This window comes from Typopeltis vanoorti, chromosome 7, assembly GCF_054136105.1.
Source record: "Typopeltis vanoorti isolate ZY-2024b chromosome 7, IOZ_Tvanoo_1.0, whole genome shotgun sequence".
NCBI lineage: Eukaryota > Metazoa > Arthropoda > Arachnida > Uropygi > Thelyphonidae > Typopeltis > Typopeltis vanoorti.
This window is the reverse complement of record NC_143555.1, coordinates 113,425,410-113,447,626: the sequence shown is the minus strand read 5'-3', so window position 1 is coordinate 113,447,626 and position 22,217 is coordinate 113,425,410. Positions and strand designations below refer to the sequence as shown.

General features: G+C 31.8%; 1 protein-coding gene across 1 annotated transcript in view; it reads right to left on the bottom strand.

The window, feature by feature from the left end:
* Positions 1-22,217, bottom strand: part of LOC150104979 (obg-like ATPase 1) — a 343,661-nt gene that overhangs the window by 71,028 nt on the left and 250,416 nt on the right. Inside the window, exons 8-9 of the mRNA XM_090396086.1 lie at positions 20,309-20,406; positions 9,524-9,664 (exon numbers count right to left, since the gene is read on the bottom strand). Coding sequence (XP_090252212.1) covers positions 9,524-9,664; positions 20,309-20,406 — 239 coding nt within the window. The remainder of the gene's footprint in view (positions 1-9,523; positions 9,665-20,308; positions 20,407-22,217) is intronic.

The window sequence follows — 22,217 nt, the reverse complement described above, 5'->3', positions numbered from 1 at the left end:
CAATTGAAGAAACTATCACAAAAAGTGGTACATCCGATAAAATGCAGAAACAAAAACTGCCAGTAATTCTGCCTGCTTCGCTAGATAGTCAAGTTCACACCGAGAGAGCTACGATCACTCCAACGTGAACATGTTAAGTGACTATACCACTTGAGATTAGCTTTGTTTACACATTCTTGAATATTAATAATGTCAAGTTCTTTTTTCTTGAGATTTTCATTTTTAATATGGTTAAGCCTTGAATGTTCACTTTCATAGTTTTGAAATTTTCATTACCTCTACTCTTGAATCAAATGGAATTTATTTCTATATCTATTCTCTGATCAACATATTAAAATTGGTAATTTAAAAATAAATATATTCTACTGAAAATGCAGTTGATATTTTCTATTTTAGTAGCTTTAGTCTTTTTATTGCTAATTTTCATACCAAATCTATTTGGTATGAAATATTATTTAATATAGCTATAGACTCTTGAAGACTTACAGCTTATTTATATAAGAGGATCATCATCCTCCACTGAGAAAAGAACTACGCTTAATATCTCCTATTTCAAAATTAAGTTATATATCACTTTCCTTCACAGCGTTATCTATATTCAAGTTATAGATGTAGAAAGATTTTTCACTTGGTTACAAATTAAATTTGCCAAGAAATTATATTTTTGTTTGAGAATGAATCTCAATATAGGTCAAGATCAGTCTAGGTTGTGACTCTTTCCATAATGCATAGTATTATATACATCTGAAAGGATGCATGTTTTGCATTATGGGATACTAAGGCAAGTGACGTGAAGTCATCATCCTCTATATACAAAGCCTAGTCGTGAAGATATTTCATGTGCAAACTTTGTTTGCTTATACTTGGATAAAAGATTAAACAGGAATATATTTTCTTGGCAAATTAAGGTTATAAATAATAGTGGAGCTAATGTACAGTTCTGCCTTACAGCTGACTTAACATCATACATCTCTCCTGTACATCCTTCAATTCAAATTGCCATTTTACAACTTAAACACCATATCCACTGTGTTGGATACTACAATGCCAGTCTGTTTGGTTGGTTGGGTGGTTAATGTAGCTGCTCTCCAACCAACAGGATGTGAATTCAAATCCCAAAATGAGTATGGATGCCTGTATTTACCTTCAGACAGGAAATGAATTTCATCACCTGGTGTGAGAAATTACTATTTATTGGAGCCCTGAAGTAGCTGGGAAAAAAGTTCCATCTTTGGCTTGTAAAATGGAATTTCCAGATTATGTAAATAAATAAATAAATAATATAAAAATAAAATTTTGAACATAATTTCAGAAATCCTTAGCCAACCGCAAGGTAGTAATTAGTACCTTGGGGTTGGCTAAGGATTATGTTCAAAATTTTATTTTTATATTATTTATTTATTTATTTATTTACATAATCTGGAAATTCCATTTTACTGGGATTACTAATTATTATAGCTCATGGAATCTAATGTAATACTTGAATATTCATCATGATGAGCAGCTGCAGATGTGCCAGCATGGCCAAAGTAAGATAACACAAGTGAAGGTTATTTGATAAACACTCAGGTTTACATTTTGCAGATAGAAGTCATATAAAAATAAAATAAAAATTAGGTCTGGCATAAAGACCTACTTACCAAACTACCATATTATGGTGTTTGGCACAGTAGATCCAATCAAATTTATCAGCCTGGGTGGATAGCATATCTACTCTTTACAATTGGATTGTCTGTTTTCTCTCTGGAGGTTCACTAAACAACTAAGAATCTGTTGGACACAGTCCAACATAAATAGTTTCTTAATAGTTTAGATTCTCTCAGAAATTTTGCCAGCCTGGTTCACTGAGTGGAGAGTATATCCAGTCTCTAAGCAACAGTTTGTGGGTTCAAATTTCACCATGGGCATGGATTTGGTCTCTAGAGCAGAGTTTCAGACCAGGTAAAAAAAAAAAAAGAATTTAAAAAAATTATAAAAATTACTAAAAAACAGAAGAAGAAAAAATTCTTACCCCACCCACAACATGGGTTTATAACTTTTGATGGGTGAGAGTAACATAGAAAACAAAAAAAAATAAAATAAATAAAGAGATGGCAATATGGTTCACAACCTCCTGAGACAGTTCATGGAGAAATTCTATAACTGTTAATGAATTTGTTAACAAAGCACTCAGTGAAGCCATTAGACAAGGTGGTCTTAATAAACTTTATGCTATGTCATTTATGTGTAGCTTACCCATTCTCAACATTTAATCTTCATTTTGTTTCTTGTGCTTATTTAATTTTAATATTATATTAACAATGACACTTAGCCAAATATTCTAAAAAATAAATTTTTACGTTAGTCTTCCACTGTTAATTATTCGGTTGTATCTACTTAAATTTTATTCTCTCATAATAAATAAGGAAATTCACTTGTCTTTATCTCTATAAAAATGGTATATATTTCTGTAAAAAAATTCTAAAATGAAAAGTTGTTGTTTTATCCTTGTTACTTAAATTTACATCAAATTGTATTGTTAAACTTCCGTATTGTTTCATAATGGATCTCTAACACTAAGAACTGCACTTATTTCGGTCAGTAAATTTCAAGAACTCGCTATCTTTTATTTTAATAGATGAAAACTGTAGTTTAGAATATATATATATATATACACACAGTTAGGTATATATAATAAAGTTAGTCTTCTTACCTCAGAGTTAATTTTACAAATTGCTTGTCCGACCCATACAAGAACTCCATTTGACTGGCAGTTTGGCGTGTGTGTGTGAGAGAGAGTGAATGAGATTTAGGGATCAGTGCAACTTGAATCAACAGCTGTGCACATGAAAAAGAGTATGGATATTCAAGTGGAATATCATTTTTAGAGGAAACAGCAGAAAGCTAAGAAATGAAAAATAGCCAATAGATTTATCTGAAAGTTACTTTCTTTCAATGACAACAGAAGATATGAATCTAAACGGCCTCTGAATATTGTTTTAAACAACAAACTGTAATAAAGTTTGGAGACTAAACTACTATTGATGTCTATACTGAGATATGCTAGTATATATTTTGAATTGGAGATAGAACATTATAAATGTTTTAAGGGAGAAAATTATACTCTCTTCTCAATATCATTTTTAAGATAAAGTGCATCACATATATTGGAGACAGGAAGGAAACAGCATCTTGAGATAGAAATTGTAACAGTTCATCAATGGAAGGATTGTCAAACCAAACAGTATTGCCGATGTATCTATGCCTAAGTTGTTCATGGATATTTACTGTGATAAAACAAGCTTGTTTCTTTCTTCAAGTTAAGAAAAAGATTTTTTTGGAAGAAGAATGCTATGAATCAGAAGAAAGAGTTCTCATTGTATTTGCATATGAATGCATTGGAAAACTAAATTTGTAAACCATGAAAGGATTTTTTTTTGTCTGTTTAACTCTAAACTTTAGACATTATTCTAAATAAGATTTAAGTAAAGATGCCTAAGGAATAAACAAGTTTCAGGAAAGGCAAGGGTGCCAGAGTTCAGATCCTTTGACAGATGATAAGTATCTAGTCTAGCCATAAATACTTTTATAACTTGAACTGCACATAAGCCTTTATCAGTAAAATCATTGACAGCTTTCAACACATACAAACCACATGTATAACGTGCATATAGCAGCACTCAATTTTTGAAATGTCCCCTTTTGCTTTCATGCATGCATGCATTGCATGCCCAAAGTGTGTGAGACCACATATCGATGGCAGCATGCATAACATTCAACAGAAATGCTACCACTGCTCAATCCAAATCTACCTTCAGGCTGGCAATGCTGGGGTGTTATTTCTTGCAGGCTACTTTCTCAATCTCCAACCACAATATGAAGCCCAGATTAAGATTTCCATACTGGCCAATCAGATGGTGATATGTTATCAGGCACTTTTTCCTACAACCACTGTTATGTGATCCTTGTCTTGTGTGCAGGGAATGAGTCCTGCTGGATGGTCCACTGCCTACTCTGAAACAAGGTGTTGTCCAGGGACCATACCACAGGTTCCAGCACAGTATTTTGATACATTTTGGCACATCCAAATGAAACTTGCAAATACAGATATTAGGGAGAAAATACAGATTTTCTTCTCACCTATTTAGTATCTATGCTAAAGACACCATGCATGTAGCACTGGATGAACTTGAAGACAGGATTTAGGATAGGTGGTAGATGGATTCGTAATATCTGAGGTATGCTGATGATACAGTACTCTTTTGTAATGACAAGGAAGAACTAAGACAAATCATTGACAGGGTTAATGGGATCAACAAGAACAGAGGAATTAAACTCAACCCTAAAAGAAAGAAGTATGGTTCTCAAAAAAAATATAGACAGGGAGGCTCCTGAGAAACAAGTGTACCTTAACAGAGAAAATAATTGAGGAAGCCAGCAAACTTGTGTACTTGAGATCAGTTTTTAATGTTGTGAAGAAATTGCTTCGGAAGACATCAGAAGATTAAGAATGGCTAAAACAGTGGTCAGAGACTTGGCTAAAATCTGGAAGAATGGATCTATCTTCACAGGAACAAAGCTAAAGATCCTAGATGCAGCTGTTTTTTTTTTTTTTTTTCAATACAGACTTATGGATGTGAAACCTGCAACCTAAAGAAGTCTGATAGGAAAAGGATAGCTGTTTTTGAGATGCGGTGTTACGGTAGACTGTTGAGGATCTCATATACTGAAAGGCAGAAAAATGGATAGGTGATGGAAAGGACCAGTAGAACTTTAAGACTCCTTAAGAATATTGATAGAAGAAAGTTGAAATATGCTAGACACATTGAAAGAATGGAAAGAGGGCTTCTTAAAACATAATAGAAGATAAATTCTCTAGAAAAAGAGGATGAATGGATGACATATCACTCCACACATGCCATCCATTCATCACCTGTAATGTGATGAATAGATGGCATGTCTGGAGTGACTAGTCTTCAAGAGAGTTTAAACCTCCAGAAAATCTTCTGGAGATACAACAGGTGGTCCTGTTGTATCTCCAGAAGATACAACAGGACCACCTGGTGAGGAATGGTGTGACACATCACTGAGGAATGGAGTGACCATATGGCATCTAATGATGTTCAATGAACGTATGGATGGAAGAACTTTAAACTTTTTTTTCATCCCAAAGATAGATACAATTAAATTGTATGTGCAGAGTGTGAAAGTGCATTTCTATATATATAGTTTTTTGTTAAAAAATATGTATTTTTTTAGTATAGTTAAACTATTTTTTATTACAATTTTCTTGTCTTCTTTCCTGATATTAAGATAAGTAAATATAATGAAGGAGATTTGATTAAGACTTAGGAAAACTAACAATTTTTATGGTAAAGAATTATTAAATACTGCAAAGAAAATTCTAATTGTATAAACCTTAGTGAATAATAAACCGTTTATTTATTCAATAAATAGCAAAGTAAGCCATGCCTTAATTTTAGGAAACCCTCTAATGCAGAGGGAATTTCATCTTCTCTTTTTGTATTGACTACATCATTCTGATTGTTAATAATAACAGTAATGTTTAATGTGTTATTGTTATTAAATTTTTTTATCAACCAGTCCAATAGGATGTACTGACAAGAAAAAATAAATAACACTAGTTTAGGCCCAATGATTTCACAGCCAATCAACTTTGACTTATTATCAACCTAATGTTGTTCAAGATAATGCAGTTTCTAATCTTCACAATCCAATTATGTCTTCCATAGATATGCTTTCTGGCTGGTTGGCATGTTAAGCAAAATGAAAAACTCAAGATTCTACGAGGAAGAACTCTGCTGCCAGATGAGATCTACAAAGTTATGTAAGTTGAAAAGTTTTATAAATGTTATTCACATGCTAAAATGGGAATTGTGTGATTGGATTGCCAACTAAAAAGCACTTACAGGGTGTTCGGGATAAATTTGACATATTTATAATTAATTATATTTTTCCGTAAGTTACATGTATTAACACACACTTCTCTTCATTTAAAAGTTTGGACCCTTCTTCATTCATATACAAGATGTCAGAAAGGATGGATAGCTGGAACCCACCTGAATCATGGAAGAGAATAACTTGTATCATGATGATTCGTGCCCGCCATCAAAATAAGGATATTACGACTGCTGCCCAATGCTCCCTGAATACAGTAAAAACAATCAGGCATGAACTAGAGACTTGCAATGGTGACTACGAGGATGTAGCAAGAAGAAAGATCCCTAGCAGACGATCTGATTGCGTTCGTACAGCAGAATTCCTCGCAAATCTGCAGGAACAGGTGTTGAAGAACCCTGGCATTGGAATTCGGGCTTTGTTCGTGGAGTTGCTAACTGTAGTCAAGCCCTGGATAACAAGGGTAGCCAATGGTAGGCCGTATGTGTGGCAGCAGGATTCGGCCCCTTGCCACACCTCTGGGAAAAGTCAAAAATGGTTGTCTGAAAATTTCTACGACTTCACCAGTCCAAATGTTTGGCCTCCAAACTCCCCAGACCTTAACCCCATGGATTATTTTGTATGGGGCGCAGTTGAAAAAGACACCAATCGCACTTCCAGTAATACAAAAGCCCAGTTAATGGATAAAATTAAAACAGTTTTTGCGGCCCTTCCCAGGGAGACTGTAGCATCAGCTTGTTCGAGGTTCCGAAGCAGAATTGAAGCTGTGATCGATGCTAATGGTGGTTATTTTGAGTAAATCTTGTTGATAGTATTGTAATTAACTCTGCCTGTAATGTTTTTTTGTCAATTCATTAAATTTAATAGATACAAAGAAGATTTTCTTTTTCCTTACGAAACTGTCAAATTTATCCCGAACACCCTGTATTTGCTTTGAAAATTATTTCTTAAAATAAGCAATATAAATGCACTCAATGGGAATACACCTGTAAAATGCCATTCCTTCATTTCTGTGCTAAATTAAGTGAGTTTTTGTAAATTAAGTGAGTAAATTAACTAAGCTTTGTAAATATTACTCTCTTAAAAAATCACATAATCTAAAATTTAGAAATGTTGCATATAAATTTATAACTGCTTAGATAAAAATACTAAAACAAACAAAAAAAAAAAAACCTATATGAAACAAAAATTTGCCATATTTAGTGATAAAATTACTAAAATGGCTATTATTCAATCTGACAATTATTGCACATGTCTTGATCTTAAGTATTTCAGGTTGAAACCCAACTAGTGAACTTATACTGCTGAAGAAGCAGTAACCCTAAGTACACTATAAATGCATATACAAACATAAGTTTTCAAAAAAGCCAAAGTGTTGGGATTTGCATTCTAATAGAAATGGCACTAAAAAGAAAAGGGGGAGAGAGAGAGAGAGAGAGGGGGGGGTCTTTTTTTTTTTCTTTCTGTTTCTGTACCCTGGAAGCATAGGACTATTTCACAAAATAGAAATTTTTCAGTATGACCAGGAGAATAATCTTTAAACGTTGATTTTTAATACTTATTCTCAATTTTTGCTGCAGATAAGTTAGTTTTAAACATGTCTAACTTCTAAAAGAAATGAAATCTTAGATAGTGCTCTATACCTCATGAAACATGAACACCATGTTAAAATTTTAAGTTTTGGTGAAAATTGGAGATGGTGTCTTATGCCTCTGGTAACAGGTTTTAAAAGTGTAGACAGAGAATCATAGATAGTCACAAAGGTGACTATCTGTGATTTTCTGTCTATTTTATAATTTACAAAAAAATTCAAAACTGCATGCATTTTTTTTTACGATTTAATATATAAGATTAAATAACAGCATGCCTGTTGGATCTATGTACTTGGAATAATAACACATACAGAAATTTTTTTTTCTTGTTAAACATGGACTAAACCTCATTCTGAATAGAAGACCCTACAAATGGAAGCGGGGGGGGGGGGGTCAATAATTAGTTTTGTTGCAAAAAATATTAGGTATCGCACTAGCCAGAAATGTAATGCTTTTATATAAAAGATAATGGACATATATATATAATTTTAAAGGTAGCATCTCCATTCCATACATTAGCACAGTCTCTAAAAAATTAGCTAAAGTCCTTAAAAAATATAATATCAAGACGTTCTTCACCACACTTCCTAAAATCCGTTCTCTAATCAGCCATCCAAAACCTACTCATCACAACCTAAAATATCCAGTTGTATATAAATTATGGTGTGATTATAATATCCCTTATTTTGGACAAACTAACAAATTTATTGAACAACGTATAGAAGAGCATAAGAGAGACATCTCTTACAAAAGATCTCATGCAACTGCGTTATCCAGTCATGTTCCTTTTTCAAATAATCCTAATGATGATCAACAAAGCCACTCCGTTTGCTGGGATAGATCAGAAAATATCTTTCGCTGCGATGATGAGTTTTTGAGAGGAAAATTGTAGAATCAAGGGAAATCCTGCTGAACCCTGTCCACTTAAACAACAATTTGAGTTATAACATCCCAGATAGCCATGCTGCAGCTATTCAATATTGGCGTTCACGTGAGCCTGCACGCACACTTGCAATAAACAAATGGCAGTTGAAATGTTAGTTGAAAAAATACAAACGTTTTTTTATGTATCAATTATGTGTGGCAATTTTTACCTGTAATTTCCAGTTTGTTTTGATACTTCAATGTTTATTACTATTCTTGTCCTTTAAGAATACCTGAGGAAGGCTGTTATAAACCGAAACTAGTTGTATTATTCTTATTAAAATCTTTATAAGTTGTCTCAGTTTTTAGTCATTAAATCTATGTTTTTAAAATATATATATATATAACAAATGAAGATATCTCTTTGATGCATGCTGTATAGGGCATGATTCATAGGCATATATATTCATTACTTAAAAATATACACTGCTTTTTTATCACCATGTTTCATATATGTTATTCAACAAGAAAAAGAAAAGTGCTGCCTTTGTACAGTCCTTTAATACAGCGATTTCCTCATTTTGACCTGTTTTCAAATAGGAATGAGTTTCTTTCATGTTCTTATTTGATCTCCCCCCCCCCCCCACAGTTGAAGCTTGGTGAAAAAAATTGCAGTAAACCTTATGATCATAATATATTGGTATAGGAAATTATACAGGGGTGATGAGGAAAAAAACTGATTCAAAAAGTTCTTTAGGAGCCGATTAACTAAATAAAGGAGTGAGAAACACTGCTTTACATCAAATTAAAAGTTTATTGCCGTGTCTACTTCAGTATCTGATTTTTCAAATATAGTCTAGTTCATAAGTTAATCTGCAAAAGATAAAAAACTTTCACTAATAATAAAGTTTACATATAAAATGCTTGCTAATGTGAGATGTTGATAAGTCTTGAAACTTTACAACATATATAAGTACTTAATTCACTGAAATTAGCAAGTAAGTTAACTCAAAACAAATCTAGCCAACAGTTTTTAAAAATAAGTAGGAAAGCTCAGAAAGTAAGAATGCTATCAAAAAGTAAGATAAAGTAGGATGTGTATGCACTCTGTAATCAGAATAGATAGATTTCATAATGACAAATTAGAAATGAACTACTTAATATCTCACCTATGAGTATTATTTTCTGACAAAAATATCTTCATCTCTTCAGGATCCATATCAGTTATTTTATGCTCAACAGCACCACTAAATGGAATTACTGGAGCTCCAGCATCATTCTGATCTACATGTTCTTTGATTTTAACAAGCCTGAAACAGAGAATAAAAATTAAATAAATAATGAAACAAACAATATACTGCTGACTCACTATAGCAAACTCTTAAAGACCACAGAAATAGTTTGTTATAATGGAGAGTTTACTATAATGAATTTCCTGGAAGAATAGCAATGAGTCTGTGGAACTCAGGTCAAGAGACTTTTCGATAGTTTGTTATAGTGAGTGAATTTGTTATAACGGTACTTGCTACAGGAAAAGTCAACTGTACCATAAACCACAACAAATTTCTTTTTTAGATAGAAAAAAAAATGTAGCGTTATTACTATGAGTTCATAGAATGAGGGTAAAAAATACCCATGCTACTTAAATGAAAGCTATAATAGTTTTTAAGTGAAAATTTAAATCTTTATTACCATCATTTTTTTACATAGCAATCCCACCTAAGAAAAAAAAAAAGGTTGCAAACCCATGTCATACACACATCACAAATAGGAAAAGGATCAGTCCTAGAGAAATGAATGATATAATTCATTTATGAAATGAATGAATTATACCAGAGGAAACCCCCCCCCCCATTTAGCTCCATCATTATCATTTTGTTAAGTCATAATCAGGACACCCAACCACTCTCATCTCTCTAGTTTTACCAATAACACTGACCACCACCATCATTCTTCCATTTTCCCCAAAGCCTATAAGAACACCACAGCAGTCATTAACATTCATTTACTGTTCAAGATCAAATAGCTTGGAACAGCCTTCTCACACTGTTTGTCCCAAAGACTACACAGTCAGTCCTCGACTTACGACATATGTGACCTATACTTACAGCTATCCCATTAATGTTTTTTCCCGAATACCACCACACTTCTGCAACATACTGACCAGGGTGCTACCACTGTCATCGAGGCATATTATTTAAGAAATACTTTTGCTCAATTATTGATATTAATGAAGGTGAAAAAAAAAACCTCAGAGATTTTTGAAAGGAATATAATATCTTGCACTGCACAAAAGATGTAGATGCAGCATGGAGAGAGGTGACAGTAGAGTGTATGAATGGTGTTTGGAAGAAGCTGCTGCAAATATACATTCATATACTTTCACACAATTTGACAAAAACAAAGCCTTATAAGAGACAGATGACAAGATAGTGCTGCTAAGTTGGAGTTGGAAATGAAGAGGTTGGTAGGTGAGGAAGAAGAGAGAAAAGCAGAAGAACAAGAAGAGCTCAGGTCACCAAAAAAGTATGTGATGAAAAAATTGGCAGAGGCATTTGCCTTTATTAATGAGGCAGTTAAATTGTTTGAGAAAAGGGATCCCAGCATGGAGAAATTTATGTAGCAAAGAGAAGGAAGCCTGACTAAGTTGGGTGTAATGTAAAAATTTTTAAAGAAGCTCACTCCTGATGTCATCCCATCCTCTGAAACTAAGCCTAGAGGAATTTGTTGCTGATGACTTAGCCTATACCTGCTTCCTCAAATTAATCATCAATATGCTTTCAGCTGATTATTTCCTGGTAAGCATATGAAAGAAGAAGTGTGAACTGATGTTTCATTATTTATTACAATAGAGTACTGGATGCAGAAATTTTATGTTATAATTTGTACATTGTATTATGTGCACTGTACTATATACAGAGAATAAAATTAGATTAAAAAATATAACAAAGCAGACCCACCACATTTTAGCATTCCAGCATGCCAATTGTTAGCATATCCTTATAGCTCATATAGAGATTTCTTCTTTCTCTTTACACACAGCACTGATATAAGTTTTGCAATCTTTTATGAGTGAAGTCGATATATAAGAAACAATTTATCACTGCTGTTTTTTACAATAGGAGAAAAATTAATAAAAATTTTATTACTGTATGTCTGTATTCTCTTTTTCTTCCCTGCAAACTATTTAACAAAGATTGATAAAATACTGCTCTTCCTACCCTTTCAATCCTAAATTCCATTTTACATTACTTCTTAGGAGAAATTATGTTCAGCTAATGCATTTCTTCTTTATATGACAATATCACAAGGTTTCAATTCTGAAAGATGATCCTTTTAACTAGCAGCATAACTAATTTGTTGACGAATTATGAAACTATTGTAAAGTTCTGAAGTACAAGACACTACTGAAGAATATAGTGTAAGTATATTAACTGAATAAATATATTAACATTTCAGAAAATTTAATTTTAGATTTTAAAATACTGAACCATTTCTCTAAATCAAGTCTATCTAAGAGTAAATAAGTCAGGGAGAAAATGTATATATATAACAATAATTTGTTACTGTATACCAAAATACAGCTGTAATGAAAAATTTTATGCTTTTTTTTTTATTTGGAAATTCAATTTGCTGGTTGGTTAACTGAATGTGGTTACATAATGATTATTCAGAAGTCAGATGATATGATAATCCATTCAACCATCAGTCAACCAGTCTTTGGTTAACTAATGATTTGGTTTATTTGAGGGCTGGATAATTCAAAGGCCACTGAATATGCATTTTGATTACGACTACTCATAAGAACCTGTCTAGATTCTTAATAGGCGTTTATAAATAAAAAGATTCACAACAAGAGATTTATGGTAAAAATTTGTTGGAAAATGAAATTATGAATGATGCAGATATCACACTACATGATGGAAATGATGATTAAATATGATGAATAAGAAGAGATTTCAATCAAATTCAGAGACAAAGATGCCGTAGATGTAGTTTTATGTCTAGGGCATCTTTGGCTGAATTTGATTGAAATTTCTTCTTCATATTTAATCTTTGTGTTTCGATCAGCTGATTCAACAGTAATAAAATTATACTTAAAAAAATTGAGGGATCATGTACAAAACATCATAATCACTTCATCTAAACAGGTGCAAATTATTAATTTTAGGGATGAATATACATGTTATAACAGTTTTAATTAAAAATAATTTATTAAGGTATACATTTAGTTCTAATGAGTTATTTCCTGCTTTATCTCACTTGTTTTGATTAACTGATCAACTAATGGTTTCAACAACATTGGCTAAAAAAAAGTACTGTATTGAAAAAATTTTGTTAATTTAAAAATATTTCCTCTGCATGATCAGAAATAATGGCATAGCAAACTTGGGCCCAAGATACCAGAAGGAAATAATTGTTGCGTGGTTTCAGGAAAAGGCTTTTTTTTTTTTTTTTAAACTGTTAAATGGATATTCATAACAATAACCATAAGAATGATAAATTAAGAAGAAAGCAATTAATATATAATTAACTGATTGATTTAAAAACTATTTAAAAATGATTTCAGAAAATTTGATTTTAGATTTCTAAGAGTAAATAAGTCAGGGAGCAAATGTATATATAATAATAATTTGTTACTGTATACCAAAATACAGCTGTAATGAAAAATTTTATGTTTTTTTTTTATTTGGAAATTCAATTTGCTGGTTCGTTAACTGAATGTACAGTTACATAGTGATTATTCAAAATTAGATAACATGATACATTCAACCATCAGTCAACCAGTCTTTGGTTAACTAATGGTTTGGTTTATTTGAGGGCTGAATATTTCAGAGACCACTGAATATGCATTTTGATTAAGACTACTCATAAGGACCTGTCTAGATTCATAACAGGCTTTCATAATGAATTTCTTTTGTGAAAAATTTGGTTTCATTTTAATTAATTCTATGTATGACATTATATATATTAAATACATACATATTAATTTATATATTAGGTTGGCAAATAAGTTCATTCGATTTATGCGTTAGTACAAGTTTATGCTGCTTCGCCTGTTATTATTGGGGGGAGGCACAAGAGCGAACCGCCGCAAACAACCTTGAAAGCGGGATTGCACCCAAAGAAGATCATGCTCTCTGTGTGTGGTGGGATTATAAAGGTGTTACCGCCAGGCAGAATGATTGATTCAACTGTCTATTGCTCACAGTTAACGCAATTAGCAAATCAGAAAGGAGCTGTCTTTCACCACGACAATGCCAGACCTCAAACATCGTTAACAACCCGGAGTAAATTGTTACGTCTTGGCTGGGATGGTTTGCCGCGTCCTCCATATTCACCAGACCTGGCACCTTCCGATTACCACTTATTCCGATCGTTGCAGAATTCTCTGAACGGGAAACCCTTCGCTAATGAGGAGGCTGTCAAAAGACACCTGGATCAGTTTTTCGCCAGTAAACCTCAGGAATTTTACGAATGTGGCATAATGAGGTTGGTGGACAGATGGCAAGAGGTCACTGATGAAGAGGGTCAATATATAACTGACTAGTATGTATTATATATATTAAATAAAATGTGTTTCATTCCACTCTGAAAAACCGAATGAACTTATTTGCTAACCCAATATATTAATTTATATATACATATAAATATTAAATAAGTACACATATTAAATATGTGTAGAGAAGGAATAAAATTTTACATAAAAAGCAAATTTTTTATAAAAGGACAATTTTAAAAGAATTCAGAAATCCTTTAGAAACAAGCCTAATCATAATTAAAATAGCTGTTTGCTTAACACAAAATTTTGGGTGATATCACTTTAATGAACAAGAATCCTTTCATAAGTGCTTATGTAGTATGCTCAAAGTGTCTCAATTTTAGTTTAATTTTTCCCACATAGCATATGCATGTATATAATTTTCACTGTAGTATCATCTATATGCCATGTGAATGCTGGATTTGCTCTTACTAACGCTGACTTCCCTTATATGTATGTAGATAGTGTTGGCTACATTAAAACTAGTTACTTCAAAGCATATTGTACTATCTCATGAAATTAACACCATAAACTGGACATCTTCCTATGACAAATGTTTGATCCAGAAGTCACCATATTGTCATTTATGGCAGGTGAACATCAGAAGATCATTTTATGTGTAGAATAATCAATGAAAACTCTTAATGTTAGATTAAACTTGAAATGTTTCCTTGGCAGGAAGATTATTTGCAAGAAATTTAAGCAGGTAAATATCTAGCCATAAATAAACTTGTAAATGTGGTTTGCTGAAGGAAGTTTAATGATACCACAAGAGATGTATCAGGATTAATAATCACATTACTGCTAGTTGCAAGTTTGATTTTGCAACCATTTGTTCAAATGATTAAGTTAGTCATTTTAGTTGTTTAAATCATTCAATTTGGCTTAAACAGTATCAGAATGGTGACTGTTTAACAAGAGCAGGGAAAAAAAGCAAATAACTGATGACATTTTATTTCAGTAACAACAAGTAAGAAGTGGGCAGTATGAAATATTTTTGTCGTTCAACAATTTATAAACACAATATAGGCCTGAACTAAGATTTTCCTTTTAAATGTAAAAGTTATGGCCCAATAGTTGTAATTTATTTGCCACCCTCATTAACCAAGTGATTGGCACATTTGCTCTCATATTAACAGGATGCGGGTCCCAATCCCCACGAGCATGGATCTTTGCAATAATTTAGGCAGGTAATAAATTTAATCCCTTAATGTGAGACTACTCTCTGCTTACTGAAAGTCTGAAATGGCTTGAAAAAAAAAAGTTCCATGTTGTTTTCTAAAGCAGGCTTCCAGAAACTTCTAAAACTTGGCCCATCCAGGATGCTAAAAATGTACTATAGGTTTACAACCGTTTATGGGATTCACATTAAAAAAAATAATAATAATAACCTAGAGCTATTTTTGACACAACGTACTGTAGATATAATTTAGTTTTGCCTAAATTTGCTATTAAAATGATTTAATCAAAACCAAAATTGAAATAACTCCCAATTTTAATAAATATCCTAAATACTAGATTTCCTTAAATTTGTTCAAGTCAGTGAGGAATAACTATTATTTTAAATAATTTTGTCAATTAAAAGAAAGTCCAATTATATTGGGACAGCAAATTTTCAATGCGCTCCAAACACCACAGCTGGTGATGAATTACACATATGCAGAAAAATCAAATGTTTTTATTATAACAAAATAGCACCTTCATCACAAACAAAATTATTCGTATATATATCATTATTACATTGATCATGAATACAAGAACATTCTCAAAAGAACAGACATTGTTATATGCAGCACTGGACATCTACTGTGCCTTTCATTAGTACTTTTGATTAACAACTGTTATGTTCTTATCAGAGATCAGGTAGAAATGTAGAATACTGTCGCAGTTCAATATTATGCATTAAGCTATGAAAAATATATGTTCAAGCACATGTTTAAAATCTTGTTAGCTCTCAAAATCACCTTCAAAAGCTTCGGCGTTAAAACACTGTTTACCTGTTGATATACAATAAATTGCTCTTTTTTAATAAATAGCTTTCCAATGTTTTGTTCTTATTCTTTAAGGACAATATTTTTTCTTTTCCTGAGCTGCTCTTAAATTCTTGAATCCACCAGGAAATTATTTTTTTTATTTTTACAGACAAACTTTACAAGCATTGTATATGTATATACTAAAATCATCCCTATCTAAAAATATATCTTCATGTTTTATCATCTAACTTCTAAGATTATTTATGGACCATTTCACTTTTCCCAACCAGTATTCTGTATACTTGTATTTGTTATTCAACTCTGCTTATTTTCTTAAAACTATTGTAAAGATACTTAAGTATAAAGAGCTAATAAGCTTCATTCTATTGTATCATCTATTGTAAAGATGTTTTAATTTTCTCTGCTGTCAAATTTATTTTTATTCATGGCATTTACTTGTAATTTCAATTTTCCTTGTAGTCTCTATCTTGGATCAATTTGAATACATTTAGCAACAACAATAGATAGCACTTTTTTTTTTCTCTCTTTAAATCTCTGATTCTATTTGTAGTAACAATTTTAAGAATTTGAGATTTTAAGCATTTAATTTAACTTAATTTTAAGAATTTAGATGAAAATACTTGTATGGCCATTCCCATTCATTTGTTTGTGTTCTAGGTTCGGCTTAAGATAGAATTTAGATTTTTGTTTATGAGGTGGTGTGTGGGTAGCATGATGCATGGCAGATGCTTGGGAAATTAATAGCTTTACATGGGTGACAAGCTATTCAGTATTTGTCTTTTGTCAGGTAAAGAGAGTCGGTGGTTATGTTATATATCCTTGTGGTTTGAAATTAAATGGAAAGACAAATGTAATGTGACTCTATTTTCAATTTCATTCATCTCAAATGAAGGAATGTCAACATAAGAAACCATTGTCATCCCTCCCCACATTATAGCTGATTAAAATAGCAAGAAATCATAATAATAAACATTACAAGAAAATATTTTTACAATTTTGGAAGTAACTGTATGGAATTCGTATATTCTATACAGAAAATCAGGTCAATCAAAGAGGCCTACTGATTTTAGAATGGAACTTAGTAAAAGACATTCTTGTTAGAAAATACAAATCATTTGTGAATACTAATGGTCATCCTAGAATGATTCTGATTCTCTTTAGGCTTACTGCCTATCATTTTCTAGATGTTATTCCTCCTGCGGAAAAGAGAACTAGTCTAATGAGAATGTGCAAAGCAAAAAGATATAAAAGGGAAAAAAAAAGTTCTTCTTAACCTGAAATGAAGGAAAACTGTCACTTCTAAAATAAATTGGATTTTATTTTATTTTTGTACTCCCAAATTAACTCAGGCATATTTTTATAAAAAAATTATTCATTTTTAAATACATAAAAAAATAAAATTTACTAAAAGAAATTTGTTTTTCTAAACAAGCATAATTAAGGCATAATAAAAACTAAGTGTCAAAATCTATCAAGTGATGATATTGACTACAACTGAATCTGAGTGATGCAATTTTTTACCACTGTTATGTATAGATAGGCTGCAACTTCTTCTCTATGTGCCATAATAGTATGCTTCATTCTAAACAAAGCATCCAAATACTTATTTCAATACATTGCATGTGTGTAGGATATTGCTTCACTCTTATAACAAAGTTAATTTATACTTCCAAGTGTTCAGTTTGATTCACATACCTCATTATGCATGAGTAATAGATCTTATAGACCTCAGCTTTCTTCTTTGGAAAGCATGGTTCTATAATAAAATGATAATATCTTAATGTGCTTTGAAAAGAAAGCTTTAATACAATATCATACAAAACTGAAAGTGCAGTTGAGATACATTGATATGTTTGTAGGGTATCCAGGTTCAAAAGAAGAACTGCATCATTATATCCTATAAAACATCAACAGTATCCATCCAAAAATCCAGTTAACTCTAAATTGGAATAAAACAGATCATTACTATATGTTGATGTGCTCATTAAATTCACTTAGTAATAAAGACAGACTTATATGGGCTATCAGAAAAATACAGAAATCCACATTTCCATGCAACTGCACATCATCATTTTCCATTTTAAAAGAAAGCAGTAACTCAGACACTGAAAAACAGTTTGACAGTATTATCAATAACAAGCCTATAAAAAGGAATTTCAGTATCCAGTGGACATCTTATTTATGAACAGCTGAATAAATAAACTGTTACAATATATGTCCATAAATAAAATAATCACTACACTGTACACCAAAAGTGCAGTATGATGTGATGAATAAACTAGGAATCTATATGATCTATAGATCATGAAGGACGAGGTATGTGAACTAAACTGGATAGTTGGAGAAATATATCAAAAACAACATGAAGAAAGATTTGAAATACAAAAAACAAATAAGTCAGGTTTAATGTTATGACTTTTCTTGTATGTTCAGCACAGTGAATTGTGCTGAACATACAAGTCAAGTAAATTGGCTTCTTCCGATTTGAAACCTAATTAACACTCTGATGGGGCAGTTAATCCTCTTTGTATGCTGTACTGTGGTTGATAATTATAAGTTCTTCTGGGAGGTTTTCCTGTTTTGTGGTATGAAAAAAAACCTCAGTTTCCAAGAGGAAAACCCTTCCACCTCTGTATGAAACTGGCTAGCCCACCTTCAAATGATAAAGCCTTGAGACAGGTTCAGTGCATTCTAGATGGGATTCAAACCAAAGACCATTGTTTCACTATCATAACATTAAGAGCTACAAAGGGTCTTAATATTATGGTAGCAAAGAAAAATGTGAAATGGCAAGCAGCACAGATGTTAGATTAGATCAGATAAAAGATTTGAATGAAGAATTAAAGATTTGATCTGCACCTCTCTCATTAAAATAAAATGATATTATGATTTAAGAGTCTAATTATTGAACAACCCAAACCAATAGTATATGGATTATGAGGACAACTATCAATTTTCCATAAGTATTCTATAAGTACAAAGACTTATGGAATACTCCTCAGGACATCCAGAAAAAAAAAAGTTTTATAGAAGCTCGTTAACAAAGTATAAGTTGGTAATTATTGATTTCTGTTTTATTCTGCACATGAGGATTTTTTTATATTAATCACTTCATATTATTGTAACCCATTAAACAATGTTTTGTTTGATCCTGATGAAGCTAGTCAGGATAAATTAACAGAATGTGTTAATCTAATTCCGATAAAAATAAGTATGGTAAACCACTGTAAAGAAATTCATAGTGAAGAATTTATGGAGACAACACATGTGTTAGAATAGTTACTTTATTTATAATTAAGAAAGTAACATTCAACATTTTGACCTCTGTATTGAAGTCATCATCAGGAATACATACATATGTACAGGACACAAACTACATGACACTACACAAAAACAAAATCTAAATGCTTGTTAATAATTTAATTCACAAAATAACATAGCCTTTTCATACTAACATACAGATGATTAAAAAAAAATTATAGTGGAACTACATTAAAGAATTTCTAAAGTCCTCTCATATTAGGGTTTTCCTCTGTTTGTGGTTGTTCCAGATGCTTATATTGGTCAAAGATGGGTCTTCCAAATTCTTGGAATAATTAATCCATCATTCTTTTTCAGATTTGGATGATGTTTCAGCATTTCACAGGCTTCTTTGAGCTATTTTTCAAACCAGGTTTTGGTGTGGTATAGGGACTTGGTGCCTTTCCAGTCAATTCTGTGACATGTTTGGAATGTGTGGTCTGACAGGCCTGTTTTACTGTAGTGGATGAATTTAATGTAAGATATTTTTTTTTTCCCACCAGAGGTCAGCCTAGGGTAAATGATTAACAAGCATTTAGATTCATCTTACTTTTGTGTAGTGTAGTGTCATGTAGCTTGTGTCCTGTACATATGTTTTCCTGATGATGACCTCAATACAGAGGTCAAAACATCAAATGTTACGTTCTTAATTATAAGTAATTATTCTAACACGTGTTGTGTCTCTAAATTCTTCACTATGAATGTTGACCACCATGTAACCTTAAAAGAAAGCACTGCAAATACACACACACACACACACACACTTTGTGTGTGTGCATGCATTTTTTTATAATTTCTTGAGATTACATTTGTTATCATTATTTTTACTTGTTTTGTGCCAGATTTTATCAAAAAATCTGGTACAAAACAAGTCAAAGGAGAAAAAAAAAAAAGGAAAGAAAGCATGGTGATATATATTACTACCATTTAAATATAAGCCAATATAAAAAATCTCATAAAATACTGAAATTTTTAATCAATATTGATTGAAATAGCCAGAAAATAAGAATAATATTCTGACAAGGAAAATAATGGTATTAATCCATGTAGATAACATTTATAATTTTTATTTTATAACCATTCCATCATAAATTGCTATATTTAAAAAATATTCTTACCATTTATTTTTCTTCTTAATGTAATCTCTTTCTGATAAATTTACCAAATAGATCATAGGCTTTGCTGTGAGAAAAAGGTGTTTATTGAGAACTTCAATCTGGAAGAGATATAAATATATTATGAATTTAAAAACTTTCAGTATTAGTAAAAGTATCAATATAATATTTTTGGAAGGTTATGAAAGTGTTGCTGTTAAGAGCAAAGTAAAAAAACACAACTCGATATAGAAAATGTACTTGCAAATTTTAGCTGCAAAAATACACTGTAAACATTTCTGATATGACATGGATATATTTGGTGAACAATGTTAATTGCCAGCTAGAGGAGCCATGCCACATTCCAGAGCATATGATCTTAATTAGCATACACTACTGTTTTGTCTGGAATATACACTATTCTAAAAGAAGACTATTCTAGAACATTGGAAATAGAAATAATTTTCTATGAGATATTGTACTGTATTAGATAATTTTTGTTTCTATTCTAAGAATTTCACATGTTAACAGTCAGAACAATCAGAACAGATTGTTCTGACTGCTAACAGATCAGAATAACTAAAGAATTTCATTAGTCAAAGGAAAAAAAAGGTTAGGAAAACTATCAATACAGTTCATTTTTCCCCTGTGAATAACTAGTATTAGTTGTTTTTTTTCTCCTCTTTTGCATGCCTTATTTTTATTGTAGAAAATAAGATACCTTTAACTAACTCAAATTAAAAACTCATATTTAAAATTTTTCTTTTAATCTTATTAAATACTAGGGCTCTGCTGCATTCACTTTGCAATTTCCCATACAACCTCATGTACTATGTTAACCTCTCTTAAATAATTTCTGTAACCCCCCCCCCCTCTTTCACCCATCAGTTTTCTACTTGTTCATTCATCATATTTTCCACCTATTTTCTGACTTCCAATTCTCGATTTGTTCTTTAATTTTATATCCATTTATACTTTCAAAACAATTTCATGTTTGGCTTAATTATTTCACACACTCAATTTAAAAATAGCAGTGACATTTTTGATTAACAACTTATCATTGACACAGGCATCATCACTAGGCCAACAGTTGATCCATGACCAAACAACTTCCTATAGATGAAAAAGAGTAAAAAGTCAAGGTCCACTGCAAGAAGTTAAAACTTAGCCAAGATATAACAGATGGCTGCCTCAAGGCTAATGAATTATTCTCTATACATTAGCCAAGGTCTTTTTTGTTTTGTTTTTCTGTATATAAATATTAAGCTGAACCCTGGATTACTAATAGCAGTATATTTTGCTATGCACACAGTCAACTCTCACTGCACTGAATTCAGAGGAACTACAGTGAGCAGGTTCCCTATAATTGCATTCGCTGTAGTAAGTAGTTATAAGTACCTTCATAGCACAAATAGAAGAATGACAGTGTACCCTCTGATTGGAAAAGACCTGAGTCTGATACTTGTCTTAATGAGAGTATTCTTTATATGAAGGCTTTTCAACTGAATATAAGTTAGCTGATCTCATACGATGGTAGCAGGGTTTTTTAACTCCTGACAATTTGGATGTTTTATCCCACATATAGACAAATCAGCTAGAGACCACATGCAACCACATATCCTATAATGCAGGGCACCTTCGATGCCACTAAAACACAGGCTTGCCTTTTCTCTTGCAAAAAAGATCTCAGCTCAATCATTATTCACAGTAATACTTTTAGCAGGCAATAGGTGGCATTGGATATAGTCGAGGATTAAGTAGTGTACTGCAGTGTAGTATAGAGGTCCCTCCTGTAATGAGTCCTTGGACACCTTGGAGGTGTCGCATAGTAATATAATAATAATAACGTCAAATAGTAATAATAAATAAAACTGAATGTCATTCTTCATGTAACAATTACATAACAATAACATTCATGATTTTATAACCATTC